The sequence below is a fragment of the Haliaeetus albicilla genome, chromosome 2, assembly GCF_947461875.1.
Source record: "Haliaeetus albicilla chromosome 2, bHalAlb1.1, whole genome shotgun sequence".
NCBI classification, from domain to species: Eukaryota; Metazoa; Chordata; class Aves; order Accipitriformes; family Accipitridae; genus Haliaeetus; species Haliaeetus albicilla.
This window is the reverse complement of record NC_091484.1, coordinates 2,103,086-2,128,018: the sequence shown is the minus strand read 5'-3', so window position 1 is coordinate 2,128,018 and position 24,933 is coordinate 2,103,086. Positions and strand designations below refer to the sequence as shown.

The window sequence follows — 24,933 nt, the reverse complement described above, 5'->3', positions numbered from 1 at the left end:
AAAATAGCTTTCCACTTTGACCCTCCCATTTTAATCACATTCATCCTGTTATTAGGAGGGTGAGTAAATACTCATTTTACAGATGAAGGTGGGATTAGTGATTTGGTGGAGGCCAGAAGGGAACCACTAGAGCAGAGTTCACAGCTTCACATGTTCAATGTTTGCTGCTCTTCACCATTTGTAGTTGCTCAGTCATCTAGCTTGGCCCTGCTAACTTTATGTACACGCAATACCCGTTGTAGCTGAGCAGACCCTAGGGTGACCCGAATTCCCAGCTTCCTTTACACCTCTACGTGACTGAATTAGTACAACTATTCTTCTTCCTGATCCAGATCCTTTGTACAACTTGGCCTCATTTCTCAAGTGCACATGGTAGATACTGAAGAGGAAACATCAGAAAAACCCTCTTGTTTCTTTTGCCTTCAGGGAAGCATTTTCCTGGGTTAGTGCTGATGTTGCTGTCTTCAACAGCAAGAGGGTTTCTCTCCGTCAATTCTTTTTCTCCTTTCTCTTTTACTATTTTACAATTTCGGGGGGTTGACCACTGCTCTGTGTGGAATTTTTATTATTATTATTTCATGCCAACTAAGGGAGCTTCTCCCAGCTTGAGACTGCAAATGGTACTGGGAGGTTTCACGCCGATGCTATTGCCTGAGCACCATGAGTTACAGCCTCCTGTATCGCAGCCCGTGCTCTTCCTTTCAGACCAGATGATTTTCATCCTTCATAGTCACTAGATAAAATTGTTCCCCAAATATTTCTTGTTGCAAGCTGTGCTTCTGCAGGTTTGCAGCCACAAATAGCAATATGAGGTGTGCAGAGCCCATGACCCTTTTGGTAACAACCACAACTTGCAAATCTTCCTCTGTGAACTGCCCTAGGTGAATGTTCCCTGTAACAAAACGTGAGGAAACATGAGGATTGTTATGGGTCTCTGGTTTAGGATGTGTTGAAGAGAGAATCTTTTCTGTCAGTTTGGGAATTCTTCTTTTTCCAGCACTGTTGAAAGTACAAGTTATTGGAAGAAGCCCTTCCTATATTGAAAGACATCTAGGAATTTTTAATTGTTAAAAATGTTGAAAATATTTGCAATGAGGTTGTGAAAGAAGTGCGTGCTACAAAACTAACTTCTTTGCTGATTCTCCATGAAAATCTATTGTTTCCTGATAGTCTGCCTGGTTAGATGTCATGTGTGATGGAGGCACAGGACACGTTAGCCAAATACTCACCAATTTTCCCTGATCCCTTGAAAAAAAATACCCCATGCCTTCTGATGCTCCCTAGTGAAAATCAGGGAGAACTTGAAAAGATAGTTACATTTAAAATAAGGAAAATATATTGCCCAGTGTTACAGACAGATCCAGCATTAACTGTATTAACATTATTTATATGACACGTTATCTGGAAAGCATGAACAATATTGGAGCTAAAGTGTACAATGTGTGGTGTAGCCACATAAATCGTTTGTTCACCTTTTCTCATACAGGGTATTCCACTGCGATACGTGCCGTGGCAGCTTGGAAGCATTCTGTACCTTTTTCTGAATAAAAGGAATAAAATGCATGCCAGATTTATGCCCAGAAAATCCAGAACGTCGCAAGAGGTAGACAGACCCTCCCAGGTCTGCTGGGTGAGTCAAAGCCAGAGCTTGTCCTGAACAGAGAGGGGGAAATTATTCCAGCATTCAGGTGCCTGGGACAGCCACCTTCATCTGTTAATGGGGAGTGTGCTTTTGAAACATAGACAATTCAGCCTGCTGGCTTCAAGATAACCTATAAAGTCTTAGAGATTCAACCCAAGGAGAAAGTAGAGGGAGTTGCAACTACAAAACAAGCCTTGGACAGATCAGGGAGCAGTTAACGGTAATTAAAAAGCTCCTGTTGCAAACATTCATTGAAAACTTGTGGATAGTGTTAATATTATTCTGACTCAGACTTATTTTCTATAATATTTTTCTTCTTTTTACATACAGTGTTGAAGGAATAGGACACTTGGACATTGGGCAAAAACATCAGGAAAAAGGGGAAATCTCTGGTTTTTTAACTGAATTTAGTAGGCACTGCCTGTGGGTTCTGCCCTGGCCAAGCCAAAGCGCCGGCAGCTACTCCAACAACCTGTAGTTCCCTGCAGCAGCTGGAATTGTTTGGGAGTGTCTGCATTGCAGCGTGCTGGGAGATTTGGGGTGTTTTCAGCCAGAGGGGATGTGCAGCCGGCAGGATAACGTCTGGCACGAGAGGGCCAGAGGCGGGGAGGATCGCGTGGGATCGCAATCCCAGGCCCCGAGGTGGGGTTTGTGCAGCCGTGGTCGGATGGATGCAGCTGGGCAGTAGGGACTGGGGAGGGTTCCTTGGTCCCAAATGTGCGTGTGATACTCTACAAGCACAGGTGCGTTGGCCCCTAGCAACAGCCACAAATGGAAATTATAGAAATGGTAGAAAACAGAGCAGAAGAGGAAAAGAAAAGAGGTCCTGATGCCTGGAGGGGGGATAAACCTGGAGAAGTCCCACTGAATTCAGAAGGCTCCATTCTGCTCTTCCTCATCTACTTTGACAGCGGTTTCCCCCCCAGCTGCAGCCCCTTTTGTGCCCCAGTGCTGGTACAAAAAATAAGATGCCTAAAAGTGCCGAGCCTGTCTGGGAGCCTTCCTCCCTTCGCTATCTGCCTAAAGCTGCTGCAAGATTTGGGTTTTACACCTCAGCCTAGCTAAGCTAGACTCCAGACCTGCCCCTGCAGGTGGGCATAGCCTTGGAATGGATGGTTTAAAAAAGAAAAATGTTAAAAAATTCAATTAATTTGCTTATTTCTGCTTTCAGCAAGGGAAAAGGCAGTTTCGCCCATCTAGAGCAGACAAGAAAGGGAGGAAGAGGAGGAAAAATCATCTTTTGCCAGAGCCCGGTTGGGTGTGTCTCCTCGCGCCCCCCCCCCCACAGTGGGTCTGTGTTTCTGGCAGGCAGTCTTGCCTGGGAGGGATCTGCCGTCAAAGCCACCCAGGAAAGGAGGCCTGATACGCTAATTAATATTCTGAACTAGTGACCCTTCTTTTTCTTTCCACCCCTTCCCTTTCTCTGGGCTCTCCAGCCTCTCCCTGCCGCGGATGGCTGCAGCCCCCTCCAGCTGAGTCAGTCCTCCCTCCCCGCAGCATTGCAGCACCTCCGCAGCTCCCTGCGCTCCTGCTCCTGCAGCACCCGCTCCGCTCCCACCGCAGCAGCATGGCCAGCACCGTCTCAGGTAGGACACCGTCTCTTTTGGGGGGGCTTGTCATCAACCCGCTTATAGAACCATCAGGTTTTAATTTTTTTAATCGTTATTCTGAGGGTTTGGGGGTTTTCTTTTTTTCCGTGCGTTTCGGGGGAGTTCTCTGATGAGGAGGCAGCTGGTATGGCAGCATTGTTCCCCTTCCTCCCCCATACACACACCCCTCTGATGCAAGATAGCAGGTGGGCTTTTTATTTTAATATGAATACACATGCGATAAACTTGCCAATTTAAAATACTGCTGCCGTTACATTGTGCCATAAGAAGATGCTGCTGCATGCCAATTAATTATTATTTTTGTAATGTGATACAGCTTTTTTTTTCCTAAAAAAAATGTACGTGCCATGTAGCTGGATGCAGAGAAATCAGAAATTACCTTTTGTTTTGTGAAGATCGTGTATTACCTAAATGGTAATGGAAAGAAAGACATGGACAAGAGACTGACAGTAATGCCCTAGAAAATCCCCCCAAACCCAACCAGAGTAACCTGGATGCATTTCTGTGTATTCTCAGGGCTTTCCATCCCTAGATTTTTTCCACAGCTCACGTTTCTTCGTTAGAAGATGCTACAGGGGAGCGGTCCTCTGATGGCGTTGGGTGAAATCAAATGCTGCAAGGGAAGCCCTTCCTCCCTCCTGCAGCAATAACAGGACTCACAGAGCGGCTGCCCATGAGCCTGGTGCCGGGGTCAGGTTTGGCTGCAGGATGGCAGTCTGCCCCTGAGGATGCTGTCCTGCTTCGGTCCAGCAGTTTCCTAAAGATGTGTCTTGCCCCTTTTAACTGGGGAGGAGGGATTCAAACGGCTGAAACTGGGAACGTAGGTGAAGGAGAAGAAAAGCCTGAAATGGTACAATGAACAGTGGGTGGGTTTAGAGGGTCTTTTTCTTTAAAAAAAAACAACCAAGTTCTCTCTTGAAATGGTTCTGAATTCTGCAGTCCGTAAAGAGGGGCTTGGGCGGGGGAAGCTAAATCCTGGAGGGCTGAGATGTAGGGCTGAACAGGAACAGCAGACAAAAAGGAAAAATGGGCAGTGCTTTGTGCCCCCCCAGCCAGGGAACCAGCCAGAAGGAGACTAGGCAACACTTCTTGCTTCTTTCCCTGGCCTTTTCCCGTGTCTCCTGCTGTGCATTTTCTATTCCTTTCTCCTTTTAAAAGACCAGTAGATGCAGGGGAGAGAAGGACAGAGAGATGGGGGGGCGGGGTATAAGGGTGCAGCTGATCCTGTTTGGGCTTTGCATGCAATTAAAGATGGTAAAGCAGCATTGTAAAAATGTGTTTCTATGATAGAAAATCTCCAGTTATTGTATATATTTCTGCGAGTATCCCTGTCTCAAAGAACGTGTGCGGCAGTGCACGCTCAGGAGTCCCACCCATCTCCCTGCCGTCCCTACGGAACAGGATTGGACCCTGTTTGTAGAGTGGGGGTGGGAGGGACGGCTCAGGCTTACCAGCCATCTAAACCAAGGTTGCATCGAACTTGAGATGGACGAGGTGGCGGATGAAAAACGCGTAGGCATAACATGCATTTTACAGTTGGTGCATTCTCACCCTCCCAACCCACCACATGCCTAATGGCATATTTCATCTTCCCAAAGACGCAGTTTTACTGTCTTAGGATCATGAGACTTAGGATCATGAAGAAGCGCGTGCTTCAGGGAAACCGTGCTTCCTTGTGGCTCAGATCAAGTAGATAAACAATTTCAAGGAATAGAAAGTCGTGAGAAACCAGTGCTGTGGCAGGAGGAAAGAGAATAGGGCAGCATTTGCCAAGGGAGGGAGTGGGGCTGAGCCTCGCCCAGCTGCCTTTGCAGGGAGCAGCTCTCCATTGCCTATAGCACTTATAGCAGGAATGGAGAGTAGCCCGGTATGGCAGGAGAAAAAGGCAAGCAAATCCTTAAATTAAGGAAAGAGTCTTGTTTGCTTTCTTCTTTATCTGCAGCAAAAGCAAATCCGTGCTGAAGGGAGAGCAGCTGCAGTTGTCTGCAGCTGATGCTCAGGGGCTTATCCCCCTTGGGAAGATTTTCTTGGGTTTGTTTAAACAAACAAACAAATCCCTGGGATGAAAAGAATTGGGGCTTGCTTCACTCAGCCCAGCAGTCCTCTCTCTTTTCTCCCTGCCACCTCAGGCATTTTCTCCTGGCCGAGGTGGTTGTTTTCGGTGCTAAAGCAGCGGAATCGGCGGCACATGCTCAGTGCAGGCTCAGCTGCGGTGCTGGTCCTGCTGCCGGGCAGACCTTGCAGGGGCAGAGCCCTCGCACCTCCTCCCCACAGCATCTGCACAAGGCTTTGTGCTTTTGTACATCACGGAAGGGGAGCCTGGCTGGACTCTGCAGGACTATATGACTTTCCCCACCATTTGTAGGCATCAGGGTTGAATAAAGAGACATGAGATTATGAAATGATGCAGTAAGGTGACAGCCTCATGGGCTTTTCTCCGACGTTAGCGTGTCTGAGAAGGTGGAGCCAAGAGGAAACACCAGTTTGTCATTCCTGGTCTCACGACTGGGCATGGTAAATGTGCTTTGACAGATCCTGAGGTTTTCCCCTCCTACACTGAAATGTGAGAGTTGTGTGACTTTATGTAGGTCTGGGTTAATCCCTTTTCTGGATGGTATTGGTGGACACCATATGGTATTGCCCTGCCCTGACACTTCTACTGCCCATGCTGGAGAGTCAGAGTCCATTCTATCAAGCTTTCCATCTCTCCGTGTTCTCAAAAAATCACTGTTTTCTTTTTCTTCAGGTGTTGATGGAGTCTATATGGCCTTAGAAATGTATGGTACTTTTATTGGGACTTCAGTTTTACAAGCCAAAAGAATCTATTGTAGGCATTTTTTGTATGTTTTTTTTTTTGGCCACTGTATCCAAATGATGGATCTAAATCCTTGGAAAATACCTGTTCTTTCTAAAATATAAATCATGTCTTCTTTGATGGCACCATGTAGACTCTGTGAGGATCCCTTAGATATCTCAAAAGAGCCCTTTCTTGGAGCCTATTGATGTTGTTTCAGATCTGGTGAATGCATTGTTTTATCAGATGAACACATTCTCCTTCTGCAAAGGAAAAGCTGAGATTTTGTGGTCTGATGTGGCAACTGGAAGGCTGCAGATAAGACCTTTGTGACAGCAGTGTGGGCAGCAGGATGGATTGCAACTTCAAGCTTTCTTAGGGTGAACGGGGCTGATGATTCTTGATTACAGTACTTGGAGGAGCCCGAAGCTCACTAAAACTTCTACACCCCTAAATTAACTGGAAACAACATGCCTGGCTAATCTCTCCCAGTTGCCCTACTGACATGGGCTTCAGTCTTCCAGGTGTAAGATTACATTTTTTAAAAAAAGTCTTTTATCCAGAGGGGAGTTAAACCGATGGCCAAATCTTTGTCTGTGATTTAGAAATACATAAGAGCTAGAGAGCAACCAAAGACCATGTGCATGTGCTGTAGCACTTTGGCACATCCCAACTGGTGAAGAGCTGCTCAGCTTATTTCCAAACAAACAATCCTTTTATTCTTTGAAGGTACCTCTACATGTTTAGTGCCGTACTAGAGAATCTTATATTCTCTGAATGTGTTTATGCAAATAATACCCCTGTGTAATGGGCAAGTACAATAATCCTCAGTTAATGCAAAGGAACCCAAGATCCAAAGAGACCAAATGACTGTCTGTGGTCACACAGCATGTCTGTACCTGACATGCTGTGTGACCATGACACATCATGGCATTGGACTCCTGTCTTTGACTGGCACCTTATCCGGTCCCCAGCCCCTTTGTAGTGTTTTGTCTCATCCAAACCTGACTGTCTGAACCTATGTTTGCCCCAAATCCACAAACACTCTGGGACAGCTGCCTCCATTTGTCTCCTTCCTTTGCTTTATCAAACAACCCAAGCCATGATTCTCTCCTTCCTGACAATCAGTCACACACCCAACCCAGGCTGCCGGCTCTCTGCTGCACAGCTTGGGCCCTTCTCTCTTGCTGAGCCCATAGAAGAGAAGATTTCCCTGGTTATTTTGCTGAGGGCAGCCCACATGTTCCAGTGCTACAGCTTGAGTGATTTGCAAAAAATCCATTGGCTGTGCATAACATGGGTTGATGTGCCATTCATGAGCTGCAAATGAAACCTAGGGGGGAAGGAGCAGGGCAATTGGAAATCGTTCCTGGGTGATAGTTTAGCAGATGTCTGACAGAAGGCAGAGTAACCCTTGCATCTGCCTGTTATGGATGATTCCACATGAGCCCATGGTAACTTCTGGGCCTCAAATCTCATGGTGAGCAGCTGAGATGGTGTTTGGCATCAGTGTGGGGTACAACTGCTGATCAAAAAAAAACCCCACTAGCGTTTTCTGGTTGTGTGACCTGTTTTTGGAAGTTGGGGATCAAGAAGGTGGAAGTGAGTTAGACTGAAGTGAAGGTCTGGCCATTATTTTTATGAAAGGATTCATAGCAGGTGAGAATATCTAGAGTCTATTGTACTCCTAAGGCTTATTGAGGACTATGGTTGCTTTTGTTGTGTATGTGGCATTGCAGTCTTTGTGCTCAAGGACTCGATTCCCTGTCTCTCTAGCTTCTCTACCTTCTGTTTATCCTTCAGCTACATCTGTAATTGGAATCTTCTCATTTTTTCCTGATATAATAGCCTTTATAGAAGCAATTTTTACTTCTCCAAAGTTATCTTTGCAAACCAAATTAGTTTCTTATAATAACCTTCCTTTGACCTTGCTATCAGACATAGAACATCCAGTCTCATCCATTTAAATTGCCTGAATTCACATAAATTAGGCACATAAATGTGCCTCTGGTTCATTATGAATGACTGTGTATCGGTGTTGTGCCTAACAGGCCTCAAACTGTTTTGCTGGACATCATTAAACACCAAACAAAAAGACTGCTCAAACAGTCTGCAGTTTAACTTTATCTGGTTAGGAAGCAGAGAACAAAACTTTTCAATGAATAATAAGTGGTGAGCCCCACTGGCCAGGCACATAGCAAGCGAGAAGATGGTTCCTGTCGCTTGCACACTGCGCCCATCCCCAGCCATTCCTCTATCTCCTGCACCGCAGCCACTCGGGGAGCAGCTGGATAGTGTCTCCGGGGGTTAACTTGGAGATAAACACTTTACACGGTTAAATGCAATATATAGTGCTCATGCGAAGCAGCAGGGTTATGAAAATGCAGTATGTATTGTACAGCACTAGAGGGAGCACAGGAAATGAGTCGCTAGAGAGAAAGCAAGCTGAGAGCACCCTGACTCTCTTGCAGGCTTGGTGAAGGCCCAGGTAATCTCCCTTCTTCTCCTTGCAATAAGGACAATGTAATTGTGCCCATGCAATATATACAGTGCAGAGAAAAGTTAGATGAAAAATTTTAATAAAGATTAATTGTTGCATAGGGTGTGCAATGGAATATAAACAGAGCAGGATCAGACTGTGCTGATTACAGGGCGTGAAATTTCAGAAATGTTGAGGAACTGGCTGCACCTTTTTAGATAGGATTGTAGCTTAATCACTAGCCAGGGTCCTATGAAGCCAACAAAATGCCCCACTTCACAGGGTGGGACTTGGATACATTTTCTATAACTTCTACAGTTTATTCACTTCTTAATTTACACAGCTCAGTTATTTGCAGTGTTTCATCCCAATTCTAATATGAAAGCAGTGGAGTGTTATGACTTAGTGACGAAGACCATACCAGAGTGAATGAACTTGCTACTGATCTTTCTATTGCAGTGTTTGCCTAAAAAGAAATGTAAAGTATCAGTAATTCACACCTGAGTGAGCAGCCTGTTTTAATCCTCTACTCATCACCAAGACAAAGCTCTTGTTGCACCTCTGAGACCAAAGTGATGGTTTGGTATAAAGTCCCTTAGGAACTGAGTCAGATAGCCTTACTGATTTATACACATATATAATATTTGCTCAGTGTAAGCTGAATTTATTTTTACTAACTTAGCAGAAGTAAAAAATGCAAATAGATGCTTAAATAAAAAGTTCAGCATTTCCTGTCTAACTGTTCTTAAAATATGTACATTTGTGCACTGGAAGACATACAGTCTTTCCTGGAAGGGACTTGTTGGCCATGTCATATTCTAGCCAGCCTTGGTTCAAGGATTTTTTCCACTGGCATAAATAATGTCCTCAAAATCTTATCCCTATTGGCAAATGTGAGTGCAGATATTTCTGAAGTAAATTGTAGTGCTGAGGTTTGCCGTGCTGATCTTTTAGCCCTAAGAGTTTTAAGCATGCCCTTTCTGATGCAGCTGTGATTGAGACATTGTCTTGCTTGAGGAGATCTTGGGTTTGATCTTCATTGACACAGTCTCCTAAATAGCAGCCCAGAGGTTATGTTTCTTACTTTCTTTTACTGAATCAGAGGAGCTGCCTCTCCTCATAAGATGCCTTTTCTTATTTTAGCCTATTAACAGTGTTTTGGACACACGTACCCCCTATTGTTTGTCACTGAATGTGTCGGGTCAAAAGCGCGTGAGGACGAGAGCATCACTGTGAGTGCTCTTGTGTCCCACGGGTGTAACCGCTGGCTCCAGAGCAGAGGCGGGGGAGTTTCAGCAGTCCATTTATATCTGGGGGAGTAGATCAGGAGTGATTTCTTCAGGAGTCGGTCCTTCCCCCTCTTCCTGCCGAAGCCCCCCGGCCTCAGCGCTGCTGCCTCGGGGCTGCCCGGCGGTGGTGCTGAACGGACAGCTCCCGGGGCGGCGCCCCCCCCCCGCGTGGTGCTGAACGGACAGCTCCCGGGCCGGGGGGCGATGGTGCTGAACGGACAGTTCCCGGGCCGGGGTCCCCGGTACCGGGCCGGGCCGGGGGGGACGAGTCGGTCCGCTGCCGGCGTTCCCGCTGCTTTCCCCGTCCCACCCCCGCCGCCCTGGAGCGGCTGGTCGGGACTCTTCGGGATCTTCCCCCCACCGGTCTCCGGGGCCGCGGGAGCTCCCAGCCCCGCTCCCCCGACCCGTGTGCCGCCCGCATGCCGCTAATTGCATCTGATGGCTGGCGCCGGGGTGCAGCTGCAGGCTCCAGCGTCGGGAGGAGGACGCGCAGCACTTCCACAGCTCATTAAAGCGCTGCCGCAGCTCAGTGAAGCGGTGTCCTTTTGTCCTCTCGCTCCTTTTCATTTTAATTGACGGAGAGGGACGGTCAGTTTGCCCTGCAGAAGGGAAAGCGGGACGGGGAAGATCCCGATGGAATGGAGGCAGCTGCGAAATCACTACAGCAGACCTCCTGAAAGGCAGGGACTGCAGCATACGCTCATCTACACAGAGGACCGTGAAACCAGTACTGGGCAGACCTGCTGAAGTTCAAGCAATGAAATACAAAGCACTGTGCTCTGGAACAAGTGCTAGGAGACAATTAAACGAGTGGATCAGGGGTGTGGCACATCTGCTTAATGTCTTGGTTTCACCCAGGACCAGACATAATGGTGGAGCAACGACCTCGGTGCATAGTTTGTTTGTATTAAATGACAATGTCTCTCATTTAGCCCAGGGGACCCTCCTCAGGGCTCTTGGCAGCACATTATGAGATACATTAGCTTACTGTTGCATGCCACGACTTCTAGCACCATACAGCACTCTCAGAGGCTTTCCAAAGACTTTTTTCATTAAGAACAAAATAAAAAATGTCCTGCTCTGTGGCTGGCACTGCTGATGTAAACTGTTCTTCTTTGGTTTCCATTTAACAGCAGGACTGGGCAGGGTTTTAAAATCAGAATGGAATGTGTTCAGTAAAGATCTGAGCTTCAAGGACTGTTGATTAGCAAAAGGCAGGTGTTAATTAGCACGAAGTTCTGTACCAAGGAGGAAAAATAAGTGCAAGTATGAAGTAGGTGTATGAAACCACTGTTTTCCCACCTGAGTAGCTGTGGGAAGGCAGAGGAGAAGATCTGAAAGGTGTTCCTGAGGGCATATGGTACACAGGATGATGTTGGGGGTTTTTTTAAATTGTTCTGCCTCTAATGCCTTTTCATATCACAAAGTTTGGGGGATTTCCCTTTCCTGGCCCAGTGGAGGGTCTTGCCCTCAAGGTGGCATTGGCAGCCAGGTTGCAGATTCACCTCTGATTGGAGGTTGAAACAGGAGCTCAGTGAGGAAAGGACAAACCAAGGCCAGAAGCACAAGGACATGTGGGAAATCTAGAGGCAGAGCCAAGGCTGGACACCAGAATGCCTGTGCCCTGTGGTGGAGGCAGGAGGAAGAATGGCACGAGGAGGCTCAGGGCAGGTTTGGCAGGACACGCAGCCATGAAGACCCTGTCCCCACATGCCTGGGTGTCCTCTGAGCAGCCAGTCCAGGGCAGAGCCTCACAGCATCCATGAAACAGCAGCACCCACTGCTGAGCCATCAGCTGCTGACCTGCGACATAGCAGTGATGCTGTGAGGGTTACACTGCTAAAGAACTTGACAGCCTGACAGAGCACCTCTCTGTTTTCAAGCCCTTTTCCTGAGGTTCTTTGTCAGGTGTGTGATAACAGTTCACTGCCTTAAATGTGCTAAACTCCAAAAATAGAGGTGAAGATTGCCCTAGAAACAGACCCACTGCAAGCTGTGGGTGCTGCTGCCATTAGGGCAGCACCTTGTGCCCTTGTGTTCACGGAGGATGCTGTGGTGTGTCCTCCAGTCACAGGAATGTTGAGCAAACTGCAGGGCTCACAGCAGCAGAGCTCGAAGGGATTATGTATTTCCCTGTCCTTTGCAGGGGGTGGCATTTCCTGTGATTGCAGACCAGTATCAACCTCTGCCTGCGTGGGCCAAGGTGGTGACAGAATCCACTTACATCCTCCCTTATCTCCTTCTGCAGGGAAGGAGGTACCTCGGGAAGTTGGGTTACAGCACTTCCCCCCATTAGCAGCATCCCTGAACCGTTTCTTCACTCAAATGCCCATTTGCTCTCCACATAGCTGACTGCTTCTTGCCTCTTCACTCTGATGTCAGAAATGCTGAATTGTGAAATATTACTAACTTGTCAGGGGTTGAGCAATGTTTCCAGGTGTTGATGGGTGTCATTTTACCTCTGAGTGTGGAAGTGGAATGGAGAAAGGGTCTGGGTAGCTGTCCTGACATGGTTAACTACACAGGCTGCAGCGTTTCAGCTCCTTTGGAGGGAAAATCCTCCACAGAAACTTATACCTCTAGATGTGGTAAATTCCTACTGTGTGTCTTCCCATTACATTTGCCACACTGGCAGCTAATTTAGTCCGCTCTAGAACAGATGCTTCTTGGGGACCTTTTGGCAAGCTATGGCAGCCTGGAAAAGACTCTGTAGAGTTTGGTAGATGCATATGGGTTTCCTTGTGTCTATTTGCTTCATTTCTCCATGAAAAAGAGCTGCCATTACCATTAGACTCTCTTCTCATTGCTATTTCTTATTTTTCAGCCTACAAGGAGAAAATGAAGGAGCTTTCTCTGCTCTCCCTCATCTGTTCCTGTTTCCACACCCAGCCCCATCCTAATACCATCTACCAGTATGGAGGTACGTAACCTGCTCCCACAGGAGCTACAACATCATTTGCATTATGCTTCTGCAGGCAACTTGGGAGCTCGTCAGCATGCTGGGCTGTCCCATGCCGGAGCAGCAATCCATGTCTCAGCCTGGGGTCTTTCTGTTTAGCCTCCTTTCACAGTTTATTTTATTAACATAACCCACATTTTCCAGGAAAGAAACTGCTTGCAGAAGCTGTCTGCTTCGTACTGGGGTGACATACATGATGTTAACAGCAATATGGCCTTTCTGTAATTATGCTGTGAATTTAAATTAATTGCATTGACTTGGATGAAGCTGATCACTAATTGGGAAATTTTGGAGCTAGAACAAAATCACCCAGGTCAGGACATGGGAACACACTAATTCCGATGTGAAGAGCTTGGTGCCCTCAGGTGAACAGTCTCCTCCTGAGTGTCACAGGTCCACAGAGCCTCTGGTTTTTTTTTTCCCTCCCCAAAGATATGGAGGTGAAGCAGCTGGATAAGAGGGCATCAGGCCAGAGCTTTGAAGTGATCCTGAAGTCCCCTTCAGACTTATCACCTGAGAGCCCGATCCTTTCCTCCCCCCCCAAGAAGAAGGACCTGTCCCTGGAGGAGCTGCAGAGGAGGCTGGAGGCTGCAGAAGAGAGGAGGAAGGTAATGAGATGTCCTGCAGAAGCAGTGACTTTTCTGTGATGGGTACTAATTGCACCAAACCCTAAAACTGGCTTAGCAGGAGCAATCTAAAACAGCTGGGAAGAGCGTTCTTACACTTATTGTTATATTCCACTGTAAATTGTCAGGTGAGACCTGGGAGTCATGGAGTGAGGTTCTGCAGCCTGGTTTAGGCAGGGAATTGGACTCAGTGATCATCATCGTCCTCCTGTTCTTAAAAACACACCATACAGGGTCCTCTCGGTCCTCTGCGTGTGACCTGGCTGTGGGGGCAGTTCTCACCAGCTAACGCTGCAGGAGATGTAGCAGTTGGTCACACACCAGACTTAAACTCCAAACCTAAACACAGCCTTGTGTTTCTAACAGCTGGCTGTGCCACATTTTATTTTAAGTGCGGTATAAAATGTCTTCTGGTGAAAAGTATTGAAAAGGAGAAAAACAGCAGATTAAAATGAAGTATAAATGTTATGAATGTTGGTGGGTAAGAGGAGAACCAGCTGAAATAATTCAAAGAATGAGGTGACACTCAGAGAGAGGCCTCTGCGCCCACACACATCACCTCGGTTTTGCTGAGCCGGTGGGCTCAGCATTGCATCGCCTGCCCACCCAGAGCCCCAGTCCCAGCAGACATTGCCCCATAGCAGGAAAAAAGGTGTGAAAGCGCCTTCCGAGCAAGAGCGCTATGGGATAGAGGGAGATGGCAGAGGCGTTTTGAGGAGAGGAGATGGTCAGAAAGCCTCTCTGGGGAGTTGAAGGCCAGCAGAGCCTCTTTGGTTGCCTTACACCTCTCCCGACACCTTGCCTCGGCAGACCCAGGAGGCACAGGTGCTGAAGCAGCTGGCGGAGAAGCGGGAACACGAGCGGGAGGTGCTGCACAAGGCACTGGAGGAGAACAACAACTTCAGCCGCTTGGCCGAGGAGAAGCTCAACTACAAGATGGAGCTGAGCAGGGAGATCCGCGAAGCACACCTCGCCGCCTTGAGGGAGCGGCTCCGCGAGAAGGCGAGTGCGGTGCCCCGGGAGAGGGCTGGGTGCTGGTGCCCACAGCGGGGTTTGGGGTCTGGTCCCTGTGGGGTCGTCCCAGTGCGATGGGCAAAGGGGAGCGGGCGCTTCATTGCTGGTGGAAAGCGGGCTGTGGAGCAGCTCCGCTCTGGAGCAGCACGAGGAGGAGGGGGGATGTGTCCTTTAAGGTCAGTACAGAAAATACCATCTGGCTGATCTTGCAAAGTGCAAGCTCAAAGGCACAGGATCAGGCCCACCCCGCATCCAGGGGCTGCGTGGCCGAAGGGCTTTGCAGAGAGGAGCGACGAACGCGTCAGCTGTAGGTTTGCATCACCTCCAGGCTCCCGCAGATGAGATGCTTCACTCCTTGCAGGTGTAACCCACTGTCCTCGGGTTGTGTTGGATGGGAAACTGTTCTCTCTTTTGTGTCTGGTGCAAATCCTGTGTGCAGGAGAGGAGGAAAATAGAGATTGCAAGAGCAGAAAGTGTTAGCCTGGTGTCATCTCTCCCGTCTTTGCAGGAACTGCACGCAGCTGAAGTTCGCAGGAACAAGGAACAGCGGGAGGAGATCTCTGGATAAAGGGCTTTTCTACACATCTAGCACCTGATTCCTGTTAAAAAAATCAACCAATCGACCAACCAACACATTTTACTTTGTTTGTCTAGATGCAACATTCGGTTCTCCATCCCCCCCTTCCCTGGTGTTCATCCCCCAGCTACACGCTTCTCTATCTCTGCATCCTTAATCGTCAGTACTTGTGGGGATTCACAGATCATAGGGACCTCTAAGCAGAATAGCAACTAGTTCACATGAAATAGAGAATCAATCGATCAATCAGTCAATCAAACAGCTTCTTTGGAGGGTTTTGTCCTTTTTTAAAAAAAATATTTCTTAAACTGATGTAAAAAAACCTAAGATATTAATAAATTCAACCAGCAGTGTCACGGAGATACGGATTTCTTATCCGGGGCTTTTACTCCTCTTGGTGTTTGCTCTGAGCCAAATATCAGTTTCAGAATAATGGGAAGTAAGTGATAATTTCTGTGTGTGAAGTGGAATAGGGAACAGCCCCATGTTTGCCAGTGGTAGGAGAGAGGAACGAGAGAGGGATGGATGGCTCAGGAGACGTGGCGTGCAGACCCCCCCCATCTCTTGGCTGCATCTGGAGCCAGCCCAGGCAGGCAGTGACCCAAAGTCCTCATCTTTGGATGATTCTTTGCTAGCCCGTGTGCAAGTAGGTGAGGGTCTGCACCCAGAGCTCGGTGCTGGGTGCCACATCACGGAAGGTCCCCGTCATGGCAGGCACCGCCTGATACTTTGGTTGAGCCACGGGCTGAAGGAGCCTGTAGACTGAGCCGCCCTCTCCTCGGCAGAGCAGGGACTGAGAGGTCTTGGCTGAGAAGCCTGGGAGAACTGCAGACGGCGATTGCATCCCCGGCTCCGTGGGAGCCCTGGGAGAGAGTGCTCGGTCTGCGGGCTCTCCGGTGCTCCCACATGAGATTTCACTCCAGTAAGAAAGCAAATCCAATAGAGACGGTGCATGGTTGTGAAATAGCCTTTTAGGGAACAGAACAATCATCCTTCCCTCTTTCCAAAGATGGATGTGACTCTTCAGTGCCATTACAGGGCAGACACCAAGACCAGAGATCGCCGGGTGAGCCCCAGAGCCCTGGCTCATAGGCAGCACCCTGGGAGGCAGGGCACGCCGGCTGCCTGCCTGCTACCTCCAGACCTGCGGCTTTGGATGAGATGGAGCCGAGAGGGGAGCAATTCTGCAGGAAGGGTGAAAAGATGTCCCCATGCTCATTCCTTGTCTATCTTTAGCTTTTCAAGGCCTATTTTTGAGAAAAAATTGTCTCTTGATGGAGGTAGGGGTGAGCAGAGAACACGCAAGCGTGGCAGTAATGTCTGATCCAAATAGGTGACGGTCAAAGCCCATGGACCTCCTCATCTTTGAGTGTTGCGGCTTATGGAGGTAGCCAAGGTCCAGGCAGCCACCACGCACTGCGAGGGGCTGCCATCCTCCCGCTGAGATCCACAGACCTGCTCACCTTGCCCCAGCTCTGCTTCTGCTGTGAAAAATTAAGTGGAAATGGTGCATCTGAAGAGCAGGGAACGGCCACCTTCTGGCAAGCGGGGCCTCGTAGGATGCGGTGCTGGGGACTCAGCCCTGCAGGAGCACGGTCCTACAGCAAGGTTTGGCAGAGGAGATGGTGGAAGCTGCTTTCATTTGAAGCAGAAGGTAACAAGAATTCTCCTCTGTCCAGTGCTTAGAGATTACTGGGCTGTTATTTTTTTTAACAGACCAGTGCAGTGTTTCGGGGACGTGGCGCAGGGTGCCTGGGTGGTATTTGCACCAGAGCACCGCTTCCCTCCTCCTCGTGATGGCCCCTCCATCCTGGCTGCCCTCTCAGACCCCAGAATAAACCAAAGGGGCATCCAAGGCACCAAAATCTTTAATTATTAGTAATTGGTATCCTCTGCATGCTGTGCCTCCAAAGAGCCATTCTGTGGGTGGGAGGCGGGACTCCTGCGGTGGGCTTTGCAGGATCCTTGGGGAATAATTGAAGTGCAGGAGGGATGCAGACGTGGGCACGGGCAGCCCAGCAGCGGGGCACGGGCACAGCCCAGCCCAGGGACCGTGCTCTGCACGGCCATGGCAGGCAGCGATGGGGAGCTAGAGCAGATGAGGGGTCTGCACGGGGAATAACGATCCCCTTGCCTCTCCTTCCTACTGAAAAAGAAATCGTCGCTGAGTCTTGTCAGAAGCTGAAGTTTTCTGTCTACCCTGTGCTTTAATTAGGTAAGGAATTGATTACGGCCTGTGGTGAGCATCAGGCGGTCGCAGAAACCCCACGGAAAGCCAAAAAGCAGCAGCTGCTGGAGATCATGTTCCGGGGCTCTTTGCTAATCTCCCCAGAAATTCCAGCTGGATTTGGGAGGGATCCCTCGATGGCCACGGTTTGATGTTAGGGGACTCTGCTCCTAAAAGGAAGGGCTACCTTACTCCCAAACCCCTCCGCCTGGGCCGGGGGGAGGACAGGACTGTTAGAAAGCCCCAGCGCTGTCAGTGACAAAAAAAAATAAGATTTAGGGCAAAGAAGGAAAAGGAAAGGAAACTGAGGGTTGAATTTCTTAACAGTAGCTAATGATCAGTTTATAGTAGCAGCTGTCTTAGATAAGCATCTGTGTAGAGCGCGGCATCACCGCCAGCATCACCTCATTCATATAGTGACGAGAAATTTTAAAAAGTTTAAAAAAAAAAATTTAAAAGTAATTTAAGCGAAATGTTTGTGTGTAAGAAATGGTTGAAACTGTCAAATGTCTGTGTCCCGCGTTGGTGGGATCTGAGAAGGTATCTGCGAGATATTAACCCTGTCCTACTCTCTGTGGTGCTGAGTGTTTGCTTGGTGTGTAATTCTGACCTGGAGCTTGTTGTAAATACTGTTTTTAGTACTATGATTATTATGATTATTATGATTATTATTATCAGAAATGTTGTACTCATGAGCAGGAGTTTAAAACAAGGGAGACGACCGTTTTCCCGCTCTCCTGGGGGCTCAGAAGGAGTCAGAGGCTGGGCTGGATGAAGGCAGGGTGCTAGTGGGGTGGGATGCCGGACCAGAGAGCAGCTGGAAAATCACCGGAGTCGGGAGCTGGAGGCAGCTGAGTCCTGCGGGCAGGGCGGTGAGAGCAGGGACAGGCTGCTCCTCGTGCTGGGAGGAGAAGGAAAGGCTGAGAGGTGGAACAGAGGTGATGCTTCAATTCTAGTACATATAATTTAATGTTAACCCAAACCTCCTTGTGTGAGAGGGTCCAGGCTGTTCCCTGCAGCCCCGGGGGAAGCCAGAGGAGCCGTGAGGTTTGGCGCGTGCTGAAGGAGGAGCGGTCGGTGGCAGGTTTTGCTGGGTAGAGACATCCTCCCCGAACAGCTACCAAGTCTCTGGACTCGGTTCCTGCCTGGATCTTCCATCTCGGTCCTTTGTGCTGCCCCGTGCCCACTCTCCTCCCCTTCCCTGGAGGCCAGCCTGGATCTCAGGTGGGGACTTATTCTTGCAATAGCTTTGCCTGGCAAAAAAATCCCATGGGAAACGCACAGGAGAGTGGCCCAGCACATGGTGCTCATGCAGGTGTGAGCACTGGGAAACTCATTTTTCTCACCTCCCTCGGGTCGGTGCCGTGAGGGACAGTGGATGTGGCTGGAAAATGTATTACTGCAGGGTAAGCTCCTGCGTCAGAGGAGCAGGGATGTGCAGGGAGAGTTTTGCATTGGTGACGTCAGGTAACTGCTGCCGAGACGCGTTGTGCCAAGGAAACAGCCTCATCCGTGGGGCCAGATGCTTTAGGTGTAGCAGAGCGATGTTTGCCCGGTGCAGATGAATGTAGTGGGGATGTTAGGGAGCTTGACATTTGTCCAGTGCCGCTGGACGCTATCAGGGAAACGTGTGATTGCTTTGGCTGCGTGCACCAACTCCCGCGGTTTTGGCTGGATGAAGGGTGTCCACCCACCCACCGCGCCGCTCCAAACCCCCGGGGATGGTGCTGCCGGTGCCAGCAGCTCACGCGGTGCCGTGCCCAACCGGCAGCAGGCGGCACAGTCTGGAATCACGGTTATTTCATGCCTCTCCATCTCCCAGGGTTGCCAATGGTTGTGTGCAGCAGCATACTTCATGCCTCAATTGAGACTAATTAAGTATCCTCATTAACATCCTTACCGTCCCAGCCTCCCTCATTCCCGGACCGTTCCCACGTACCGTGGTCACGGACATGGCATGCAACCCCCCCAATTCCCAGGGCCACCTTCCTTATGGTAGGGCTTCAGGTTCTTCACCGATTCCCGTAGATGTTTATGAATCAAGCTTTGTAACAACAGTTAGCAGCCCCATTTTTGCAGCAGCATATGAACACGAGACTTTGTGCCTGGTAGGGCAGCATCCCTGCCCGGACCACGAACATTTGCAGTTGTGTGAGGGAGGAAAGACGAGATGGTGACCATTTATTATGTGCATGCATACACCTTTGAAAGAGCACTCCTGGAGAAGGGCCTCTGATTCGAGCAAGACAGAGAAGCTGAAGCTAAATGAGTTCCCAGCTGCCATCGACAGCCGGGCGATGAGCGGAGCTGCGCGAGAGCCGAGACAACTGGCCTCGTATCCCAGATTAAAGCTCTGCGCTCACGTTATCCCTTACAGCAAAGAGCTCGGCTCTGTCCATAAATGGGTGTGCTGGCCCCTCAGACTGCTTCTGGACTGAGCCTATTCCTTGTCTTGTTATTTTTGAGTCATTAAAAGATCTTGCTGTAACCCAGACAGGGGATTACCTTTGAGTTGACCTTCCGGGAACGGTGGTAGTTCACGATTGCATGCATCCTACCTTGGGGGTAGGTCAGTATTGCTGCTCCTTTTAAAATGTAAACTTCAGCTTGCTTGCTTTTGCTTAGCCCGGTGTGACTCTCTGGCCCTGGCTCTGCAAAGCCCGTCTCATGGGGTTCGTTTAATTCCCTCCCGCTGCATTACTTTCCTCCCTCGCAGTGGTTGTGCACTCGGCTGTGCACACGCGCACAGAAATGCATACGTGGAAACGATATATGCACATACACTCTTATACCACTTGAAATGAGTCAGGGAATGGCTGTTTACGGTGCTAGAGATTTCTTACTATCCATGCTAGGGATGAGATGACAGAGTAAGACCAATAAACTCCACCTTTGTAGTCAGTTGTCTTTAAGTAAAGCAGAAGAGGGGCACTGGCCAACGCCTACGTTCGGGTGCTCCGTGGTCCCCGGGGTGCAGGGAGGCAGCCACCCCCCGCCGCCGCTGCCGGGACGGTGGGACCCGAGCGCGGAGGGCAGCCGGGCATCCCAGCCCCGGCATCCCGTGTGCCTCAGTTTCCCCCCCGCCGTGACAAGGGGCACCGACACTCCCTACCCCACGGGGACCAGGGGAGAGCCAACGCATCCATGTCTCTGAAGTGCTCTGAAAATGGAAAGTACCAAAGTACCGAGTCGTGGTACGCAACTGTCCACCCCGGGAGGAACAAACTGGCCCAGGGCTGCAGGCAGAGGTTTGGAAGATGACTGCGTGGCCGTGGGGCTGAGCCGTAACCCCACGGCTCGGCACCCCGGCTGCCCTCCCAGGCAGGATTCAATCCTCTTGCCGCAGCCCGCGGCCACCTTTGCTCGTGCCGGGTGGGCAGCCGGGTGGGGAGCTGGCGCGGTGTCGTGGAAGGACTTTCCATCACTAACAGAGCCTTGTCTGGTTCCCTTCGGTCTACCGCGTACATTTCATTGTCAACTTGAGGTTGTTGTTGTGCAAAAGAAGTGATTATGAAAAAAAAAAAGAAAAAAAAAGAAATAAACTTGGTATGAAACCAGATGTGCCCGTCTCTCTCCATAAATGGATTGTTTTAGTTCCGAGGCTTCTCTTTGTATTGTGAGAATACTAATAAAATGCATTAAATGGAAAACTGACCTAGAGATTTAACAAAGTAGACTTTAAGCCTCTGTATGCTAAATGACTACCTTGCACCCAGCATAAAAGATGCAGAGACCCACAGTTTATCACCATTCTCAGAGGAAAAAAATAATAAAGTGCTTGAATGAGGGTACTGCTGACATCCCTTGCGGCTGGAAAGGTGAGGGTATGCCAAGTCTTTACAGAGGAAGATCGAAAAAGGTATAAGACAATTACAAATACAATAAATCCAGTTCTGGAAAACACGTGAGCTTCTTTTTTAAAAGAAATCCAGTACTTGCTTAACGAGCTTTTCCTGAGAAATGGTCCAGCCTCCTCCCTGGGCTGGACACAGCATGGGGGAGCGGGGCTGCGGTTCCCAAGGAGAGGGGACCCAAATGCTCCAAATCGCATCCCTGGGGCCAGATACACAAAAACACCCAAAAAAGCTGCAATTGCAAATGGGGAGGTTTGTAATCCACGGGGACACCTGAGGGGAAGGTGCCTGGTTGCTTCTCCCCAGCTGCTGTAGAAGGGATCCCCCCACCCTGGTGTATGAGAAGCTAAACGGAGGGGAAGGCAGAAGGTGGTAAATTTTAATTCCCAGGGCAGCTCTTTGGTAAGAGCGGGGAGGACAGCGCTGGGGCCATCGCTGCTGTGGTGGGCGAGCAGCCTCCGCCCGATGCTCTTCCCATGTGTGCGCAGGACGCTGCCGCCCACACAAACAGGAATTCTATTTTTGCAGCATGACCTTCCTGATTTTAGAGACAAGGACCTAATGGCAAATGCAGCGTTGCTGACTTTTCTACCAAGGTTTGCTATAGGCCACTAACCCAGGCTCTTAAAAAAGTGGATGTATATAGTAAGCCTCTGCATTTGTCTTAGGAAAATAGGCGCAGTCCTTGGTGCCACAAAATTCAAGATACATTAGACACCAAGCGTGGTCACCCTCTAACTAGTTAATTCAAGTCAGATCCTTCATCCTCTTAGGATCTGAAGGAGAAAACCGCAGAGGAATGGGATCTGTTGGGGAGAGGGTGGGCAGGAGGAGCAGCGGGCATTGCAGAGAGGCTCCCACTGCCCTTGAGCCTCTGCCCACGCATGCAGCCCTGCGGGGCCGAGTGCTTGCAGGCAGCACCGAGACGGCTTAAGGACACAATATTGAAGTCTTGGACCAGATTGTATCGCCCTCCAAAATGCTTCTTCCAAGATCAAAACCAGGCCAACAAAGCAAAACATCCTAAGTGACTCTTGGAAGGATCCCTACAAAGTGCTCAAGCCACATCTGAGTGAGGGGAAGGGAAGAGAACAGCGACTCTGGCAAGCTAAATGCAAAAGCATACCTGGGCAGGCAAAAAAAAAAAAAAAAAAAAAGAGATTTTGCAGGGTAATTTGCTAAAGGTCTGAAAAATTACAGGACATCCTTTCTCAGCGACCTCACGGGCACTAAGGCTGAGAGGAGCCTGCCAGCCGATGAAGGAGCAGACCGCAACAACGCAGCGAGCAGAGAAGGTGCCAAGAGGCAAATTCCTCCCGGTCATGGGTGCTGGGGAGGAGGGGCCCAGGGAGGTTCCCATTGCCTGGGGTCTGACAGCAAGAGCAAGGTTTTGCTTTCCAAGAGGCCACCAGCTGCCAGGAAAACTGGAGCAGGGCAGCATCGCTGTGGGTTTGCCGCCTTCTTACCGTCTTTGTAATGCCTCTGCCGTTGGGCGCCGTAGGGAGCCGGTTACGGTGGCAGAAGGACCTTTTATCTACCCCGTCCAGCCCCACTTCGGTCCCGAGGACACAGCTGCCAGGGCAGGTCCCCAGGGAGCCGCTGACAGAGACATTGGTAGAAATACAGACAGGCTTCCATGGAAAAGGGCGTCACCATTTCTAGCGGGTGAATTAACATTGCTGGTTACCATCGGTTATCTTGGAGAAAGAAAAGAAATAGGACTCCTTGTGAAATATCACTTTAATGAGTATTAGCTTGGGCAAACTGGAAGGCGAAAAGGAGCACGAGGGAAATAGAGCTGGCAGCTGGTTATCGGGCAGGGTTGGTTTGGATGGGGAGGATGGAAAAAGAGAAGGAAGAGCCTTGGGAAAAACAAGCATTAAATAAACCACTACAAATCTGTCAGTCAGGTTCATTAGAAATTCATGTAAAAAACTACTGCTAACCAGACCAAACAACGCATGCGATGGGCCAGCCACACCACCTGAACCCAAGGCAGAAAAAGCCACTTGCCAAGCAGATGTGAAAAGCCAACAGAACTAAGACATTTCGAGAGTGGTTCAAAAGGGGACTCACAACTTTTAGGGCCTCTGGTCTGGCTCATCCTTTTTCAGAACGTGTTAACCGCCCACTTGCAGAAAAAGTGCGATGCGGTAAGATCGTGCCGAAAGTCCTCCCTGAAAAATCACTGCATGCCTTTCAAACCCCAGACCTCTCGGCCACAGCTTGCAGGGGAAACCCAGAAACGGCAGAAATTACACCAAAACCTGTGAGAGCTCGAGGCCACCAGGGGAAACCCTGGAGAGCAGAGTGGCAGCATCTTTAGCGCTGATACGCAGCAGCATGTCTTGGGTGCAGCAGCTCGAGGACGGCTCCTGGGCTCTGCAATGGATCAAACAGCAGCACCGCAGTGTGGTACAGCGCCCGAGCACATCGCACCCCCGGGCGCCGTGCGAAGCCCCCTTCCTTCCAGGGACAACGGCACTTTTCAGTCACTAAACAGCCTTTGCACGGGACACCCACCGAAGAGTTTGCAATGCTCAGGGACGGCTTCCAGACATCTGGGGTAGGAGGGAGGTGACCCCTGTAATGGAGCAAACCTGCAGAGCGTTTCTGAGCTGCATGAAAAACTGCCGCTGAAATCTAAACACTTCCACGGCCATGGCCACTTTCTCCTCCAGGTACAAACCACGCCTTTCTATCTCCCCTTTAATAATTCATTGCTGATAAAGACAGTAAAAGAGTCCTCCAAGAACTTCTTTATCTCTTTAGTTTTTATTAGGCCTTTTGAATCGGAAGCAAAGCAGTGCGGCGGAGCTCTCGCAGGGCGGCAGCGTGTGCTGTAAACACAAGTGAAACACGTATTGGAAAGCAGATGCCTGAAGCTCTCCCTCGAGGCCAGTGCCAGCGCAGAGGGAAGAGGCTGGAAGGTCACTGATGACACCTTGATGCCTCCTCTAAATCCTGGCAGCCTCCAGCCCTGTCCAGCAGCGTGGGCAGGCGGCCTGCACAGCCCGGCCACTTGCTTGGGGCCAAACAAACAGAGAGTCCGGGTGAAGAGGAGCACGTGCGTCCTTGCCACCGGGCAGAAATGCCTTGGGCTGTGTGCAGGACACCCCAAAATGCTGTGGGGACTGGTACGCGTTGTGCCCCAACGGCAAAGGCAGGTGCTGAAAGTTCCCCAGCCCCCTATCAAATGTGTGCACAAGCATTGCTCCGCACCCCCAAACAGCACGCATGCACCTCCCAGCCATGCTCATGCACCCGCAGGGAGGAAGGGAAAAAAAGATACGCCCAGCACCCCTGCTGCACTTGGTTTCAGGTGCACACACAGCCTTAGGGGGTGAAGGGGGGGGCACGCATGCCCAAGGTGCATACAGATCCCTAGTGCAGCCATGCCCTGGGCTGGAGTGGGGGGGGGGGGCATGCAGGAGCCCTGGGCACATTTAGGGGCACACGGTACACGCACAATGGTGCATGCAAGGAGAAGGCATCACGCACAGCTGAGACCACGCACGAACCCCTGGAACGCATGTGGGGAGCCAAGGCGGGGGGGGGGGGGGGACGACCCACAGGAGGCGCGACGGTCGTGCAGGGCCCGGGGAGGGGACACACGCAGGACTCGGGACACAGAGAGGCAGGTGCCGGCACAGCAACAGCAACAGTAAAAAAAAAAATACAGCAGCAAAAGCAGCAGCGAAGCCCCGGGCGCGGGCAGCCCTCCCCGGGCCCGGCGCGCGCGCGCCCTTGCCCCTCCTCTCCCGCCCGCCCCCTAGTGCGCAGGCGCACTACCGCCGGCCCCCGGCACCTATTTCACAGCCACTTCGGGCCGCGGCGCCCCCGCGAAATAAGTCCCGGGAGC

At 50.0% G+C, this 24,933-nt stretch overlaps 1 protein-coding gene and 1 long non-coding RNA gene across 2 annotated transcripts; one reads left to right on the top strand and one right to left on the bottom strand.

Annotated features, from left to right (window-relative positions):
• The first annotated feature begins 1,703 nt into the window (after positions 1-1,703).
• On the top strand, positions 1,704-21,118 carry STMN3 (stathmin 3). The gene is made up of 6 exons (XM_069802337.1): positions 1,704-1,862; positions 3,079-3,228; positions 12,639-12,734; positions 13,206-13,381; positions 14,210-14,401; positions 14,922-21,118. The coding sequence occupies exons 2-6, from the start codon at positions 3,210-3,212 to the stop codon at positions 14,979-14,981; spliced, it is 543 nt and encodes a 180-aa protein (XP_069658438.1). The 5' UTR covers positions 1,704-1,862; positions 3,079-3,209; the 3' UTR covers positions 14,982-21,118.
• Positions 20,051-24,587, bottom strand: LOC138689078 (uncharacterized). The gene is made up of 2 exons (XR_011327868.1): positions 22,538-24,587; positions 20,051-21,303 (listed from the first exon to the last, which is right to left on the bottom strand). It is a non-coding gene; the product is annotated as an uncharacterized lncRNA (long non-coding RNA).
• Positions 24,588-24,933: the final 346 nt, after the last annotated feature.

Coding starts and splice junctions, on each gene's coding strand:
- STMN3 (XM_069802337.1), top strand. Junction 13,382..14,209: donor CTGCAGAAGAGAGGAGGAAG/GTAATGAGATGT, acceptor TTGCCTCGGCAG/ACCCAGGAGGCACAGGTGCT. Junction 14,402..14,921: donor GGGAGCGGCTCCGCGAGAAG/GCGAGTGCGGTG, acceptor CCGTCTTTGCAG/GAACTGCACGCAGCTGAAGT.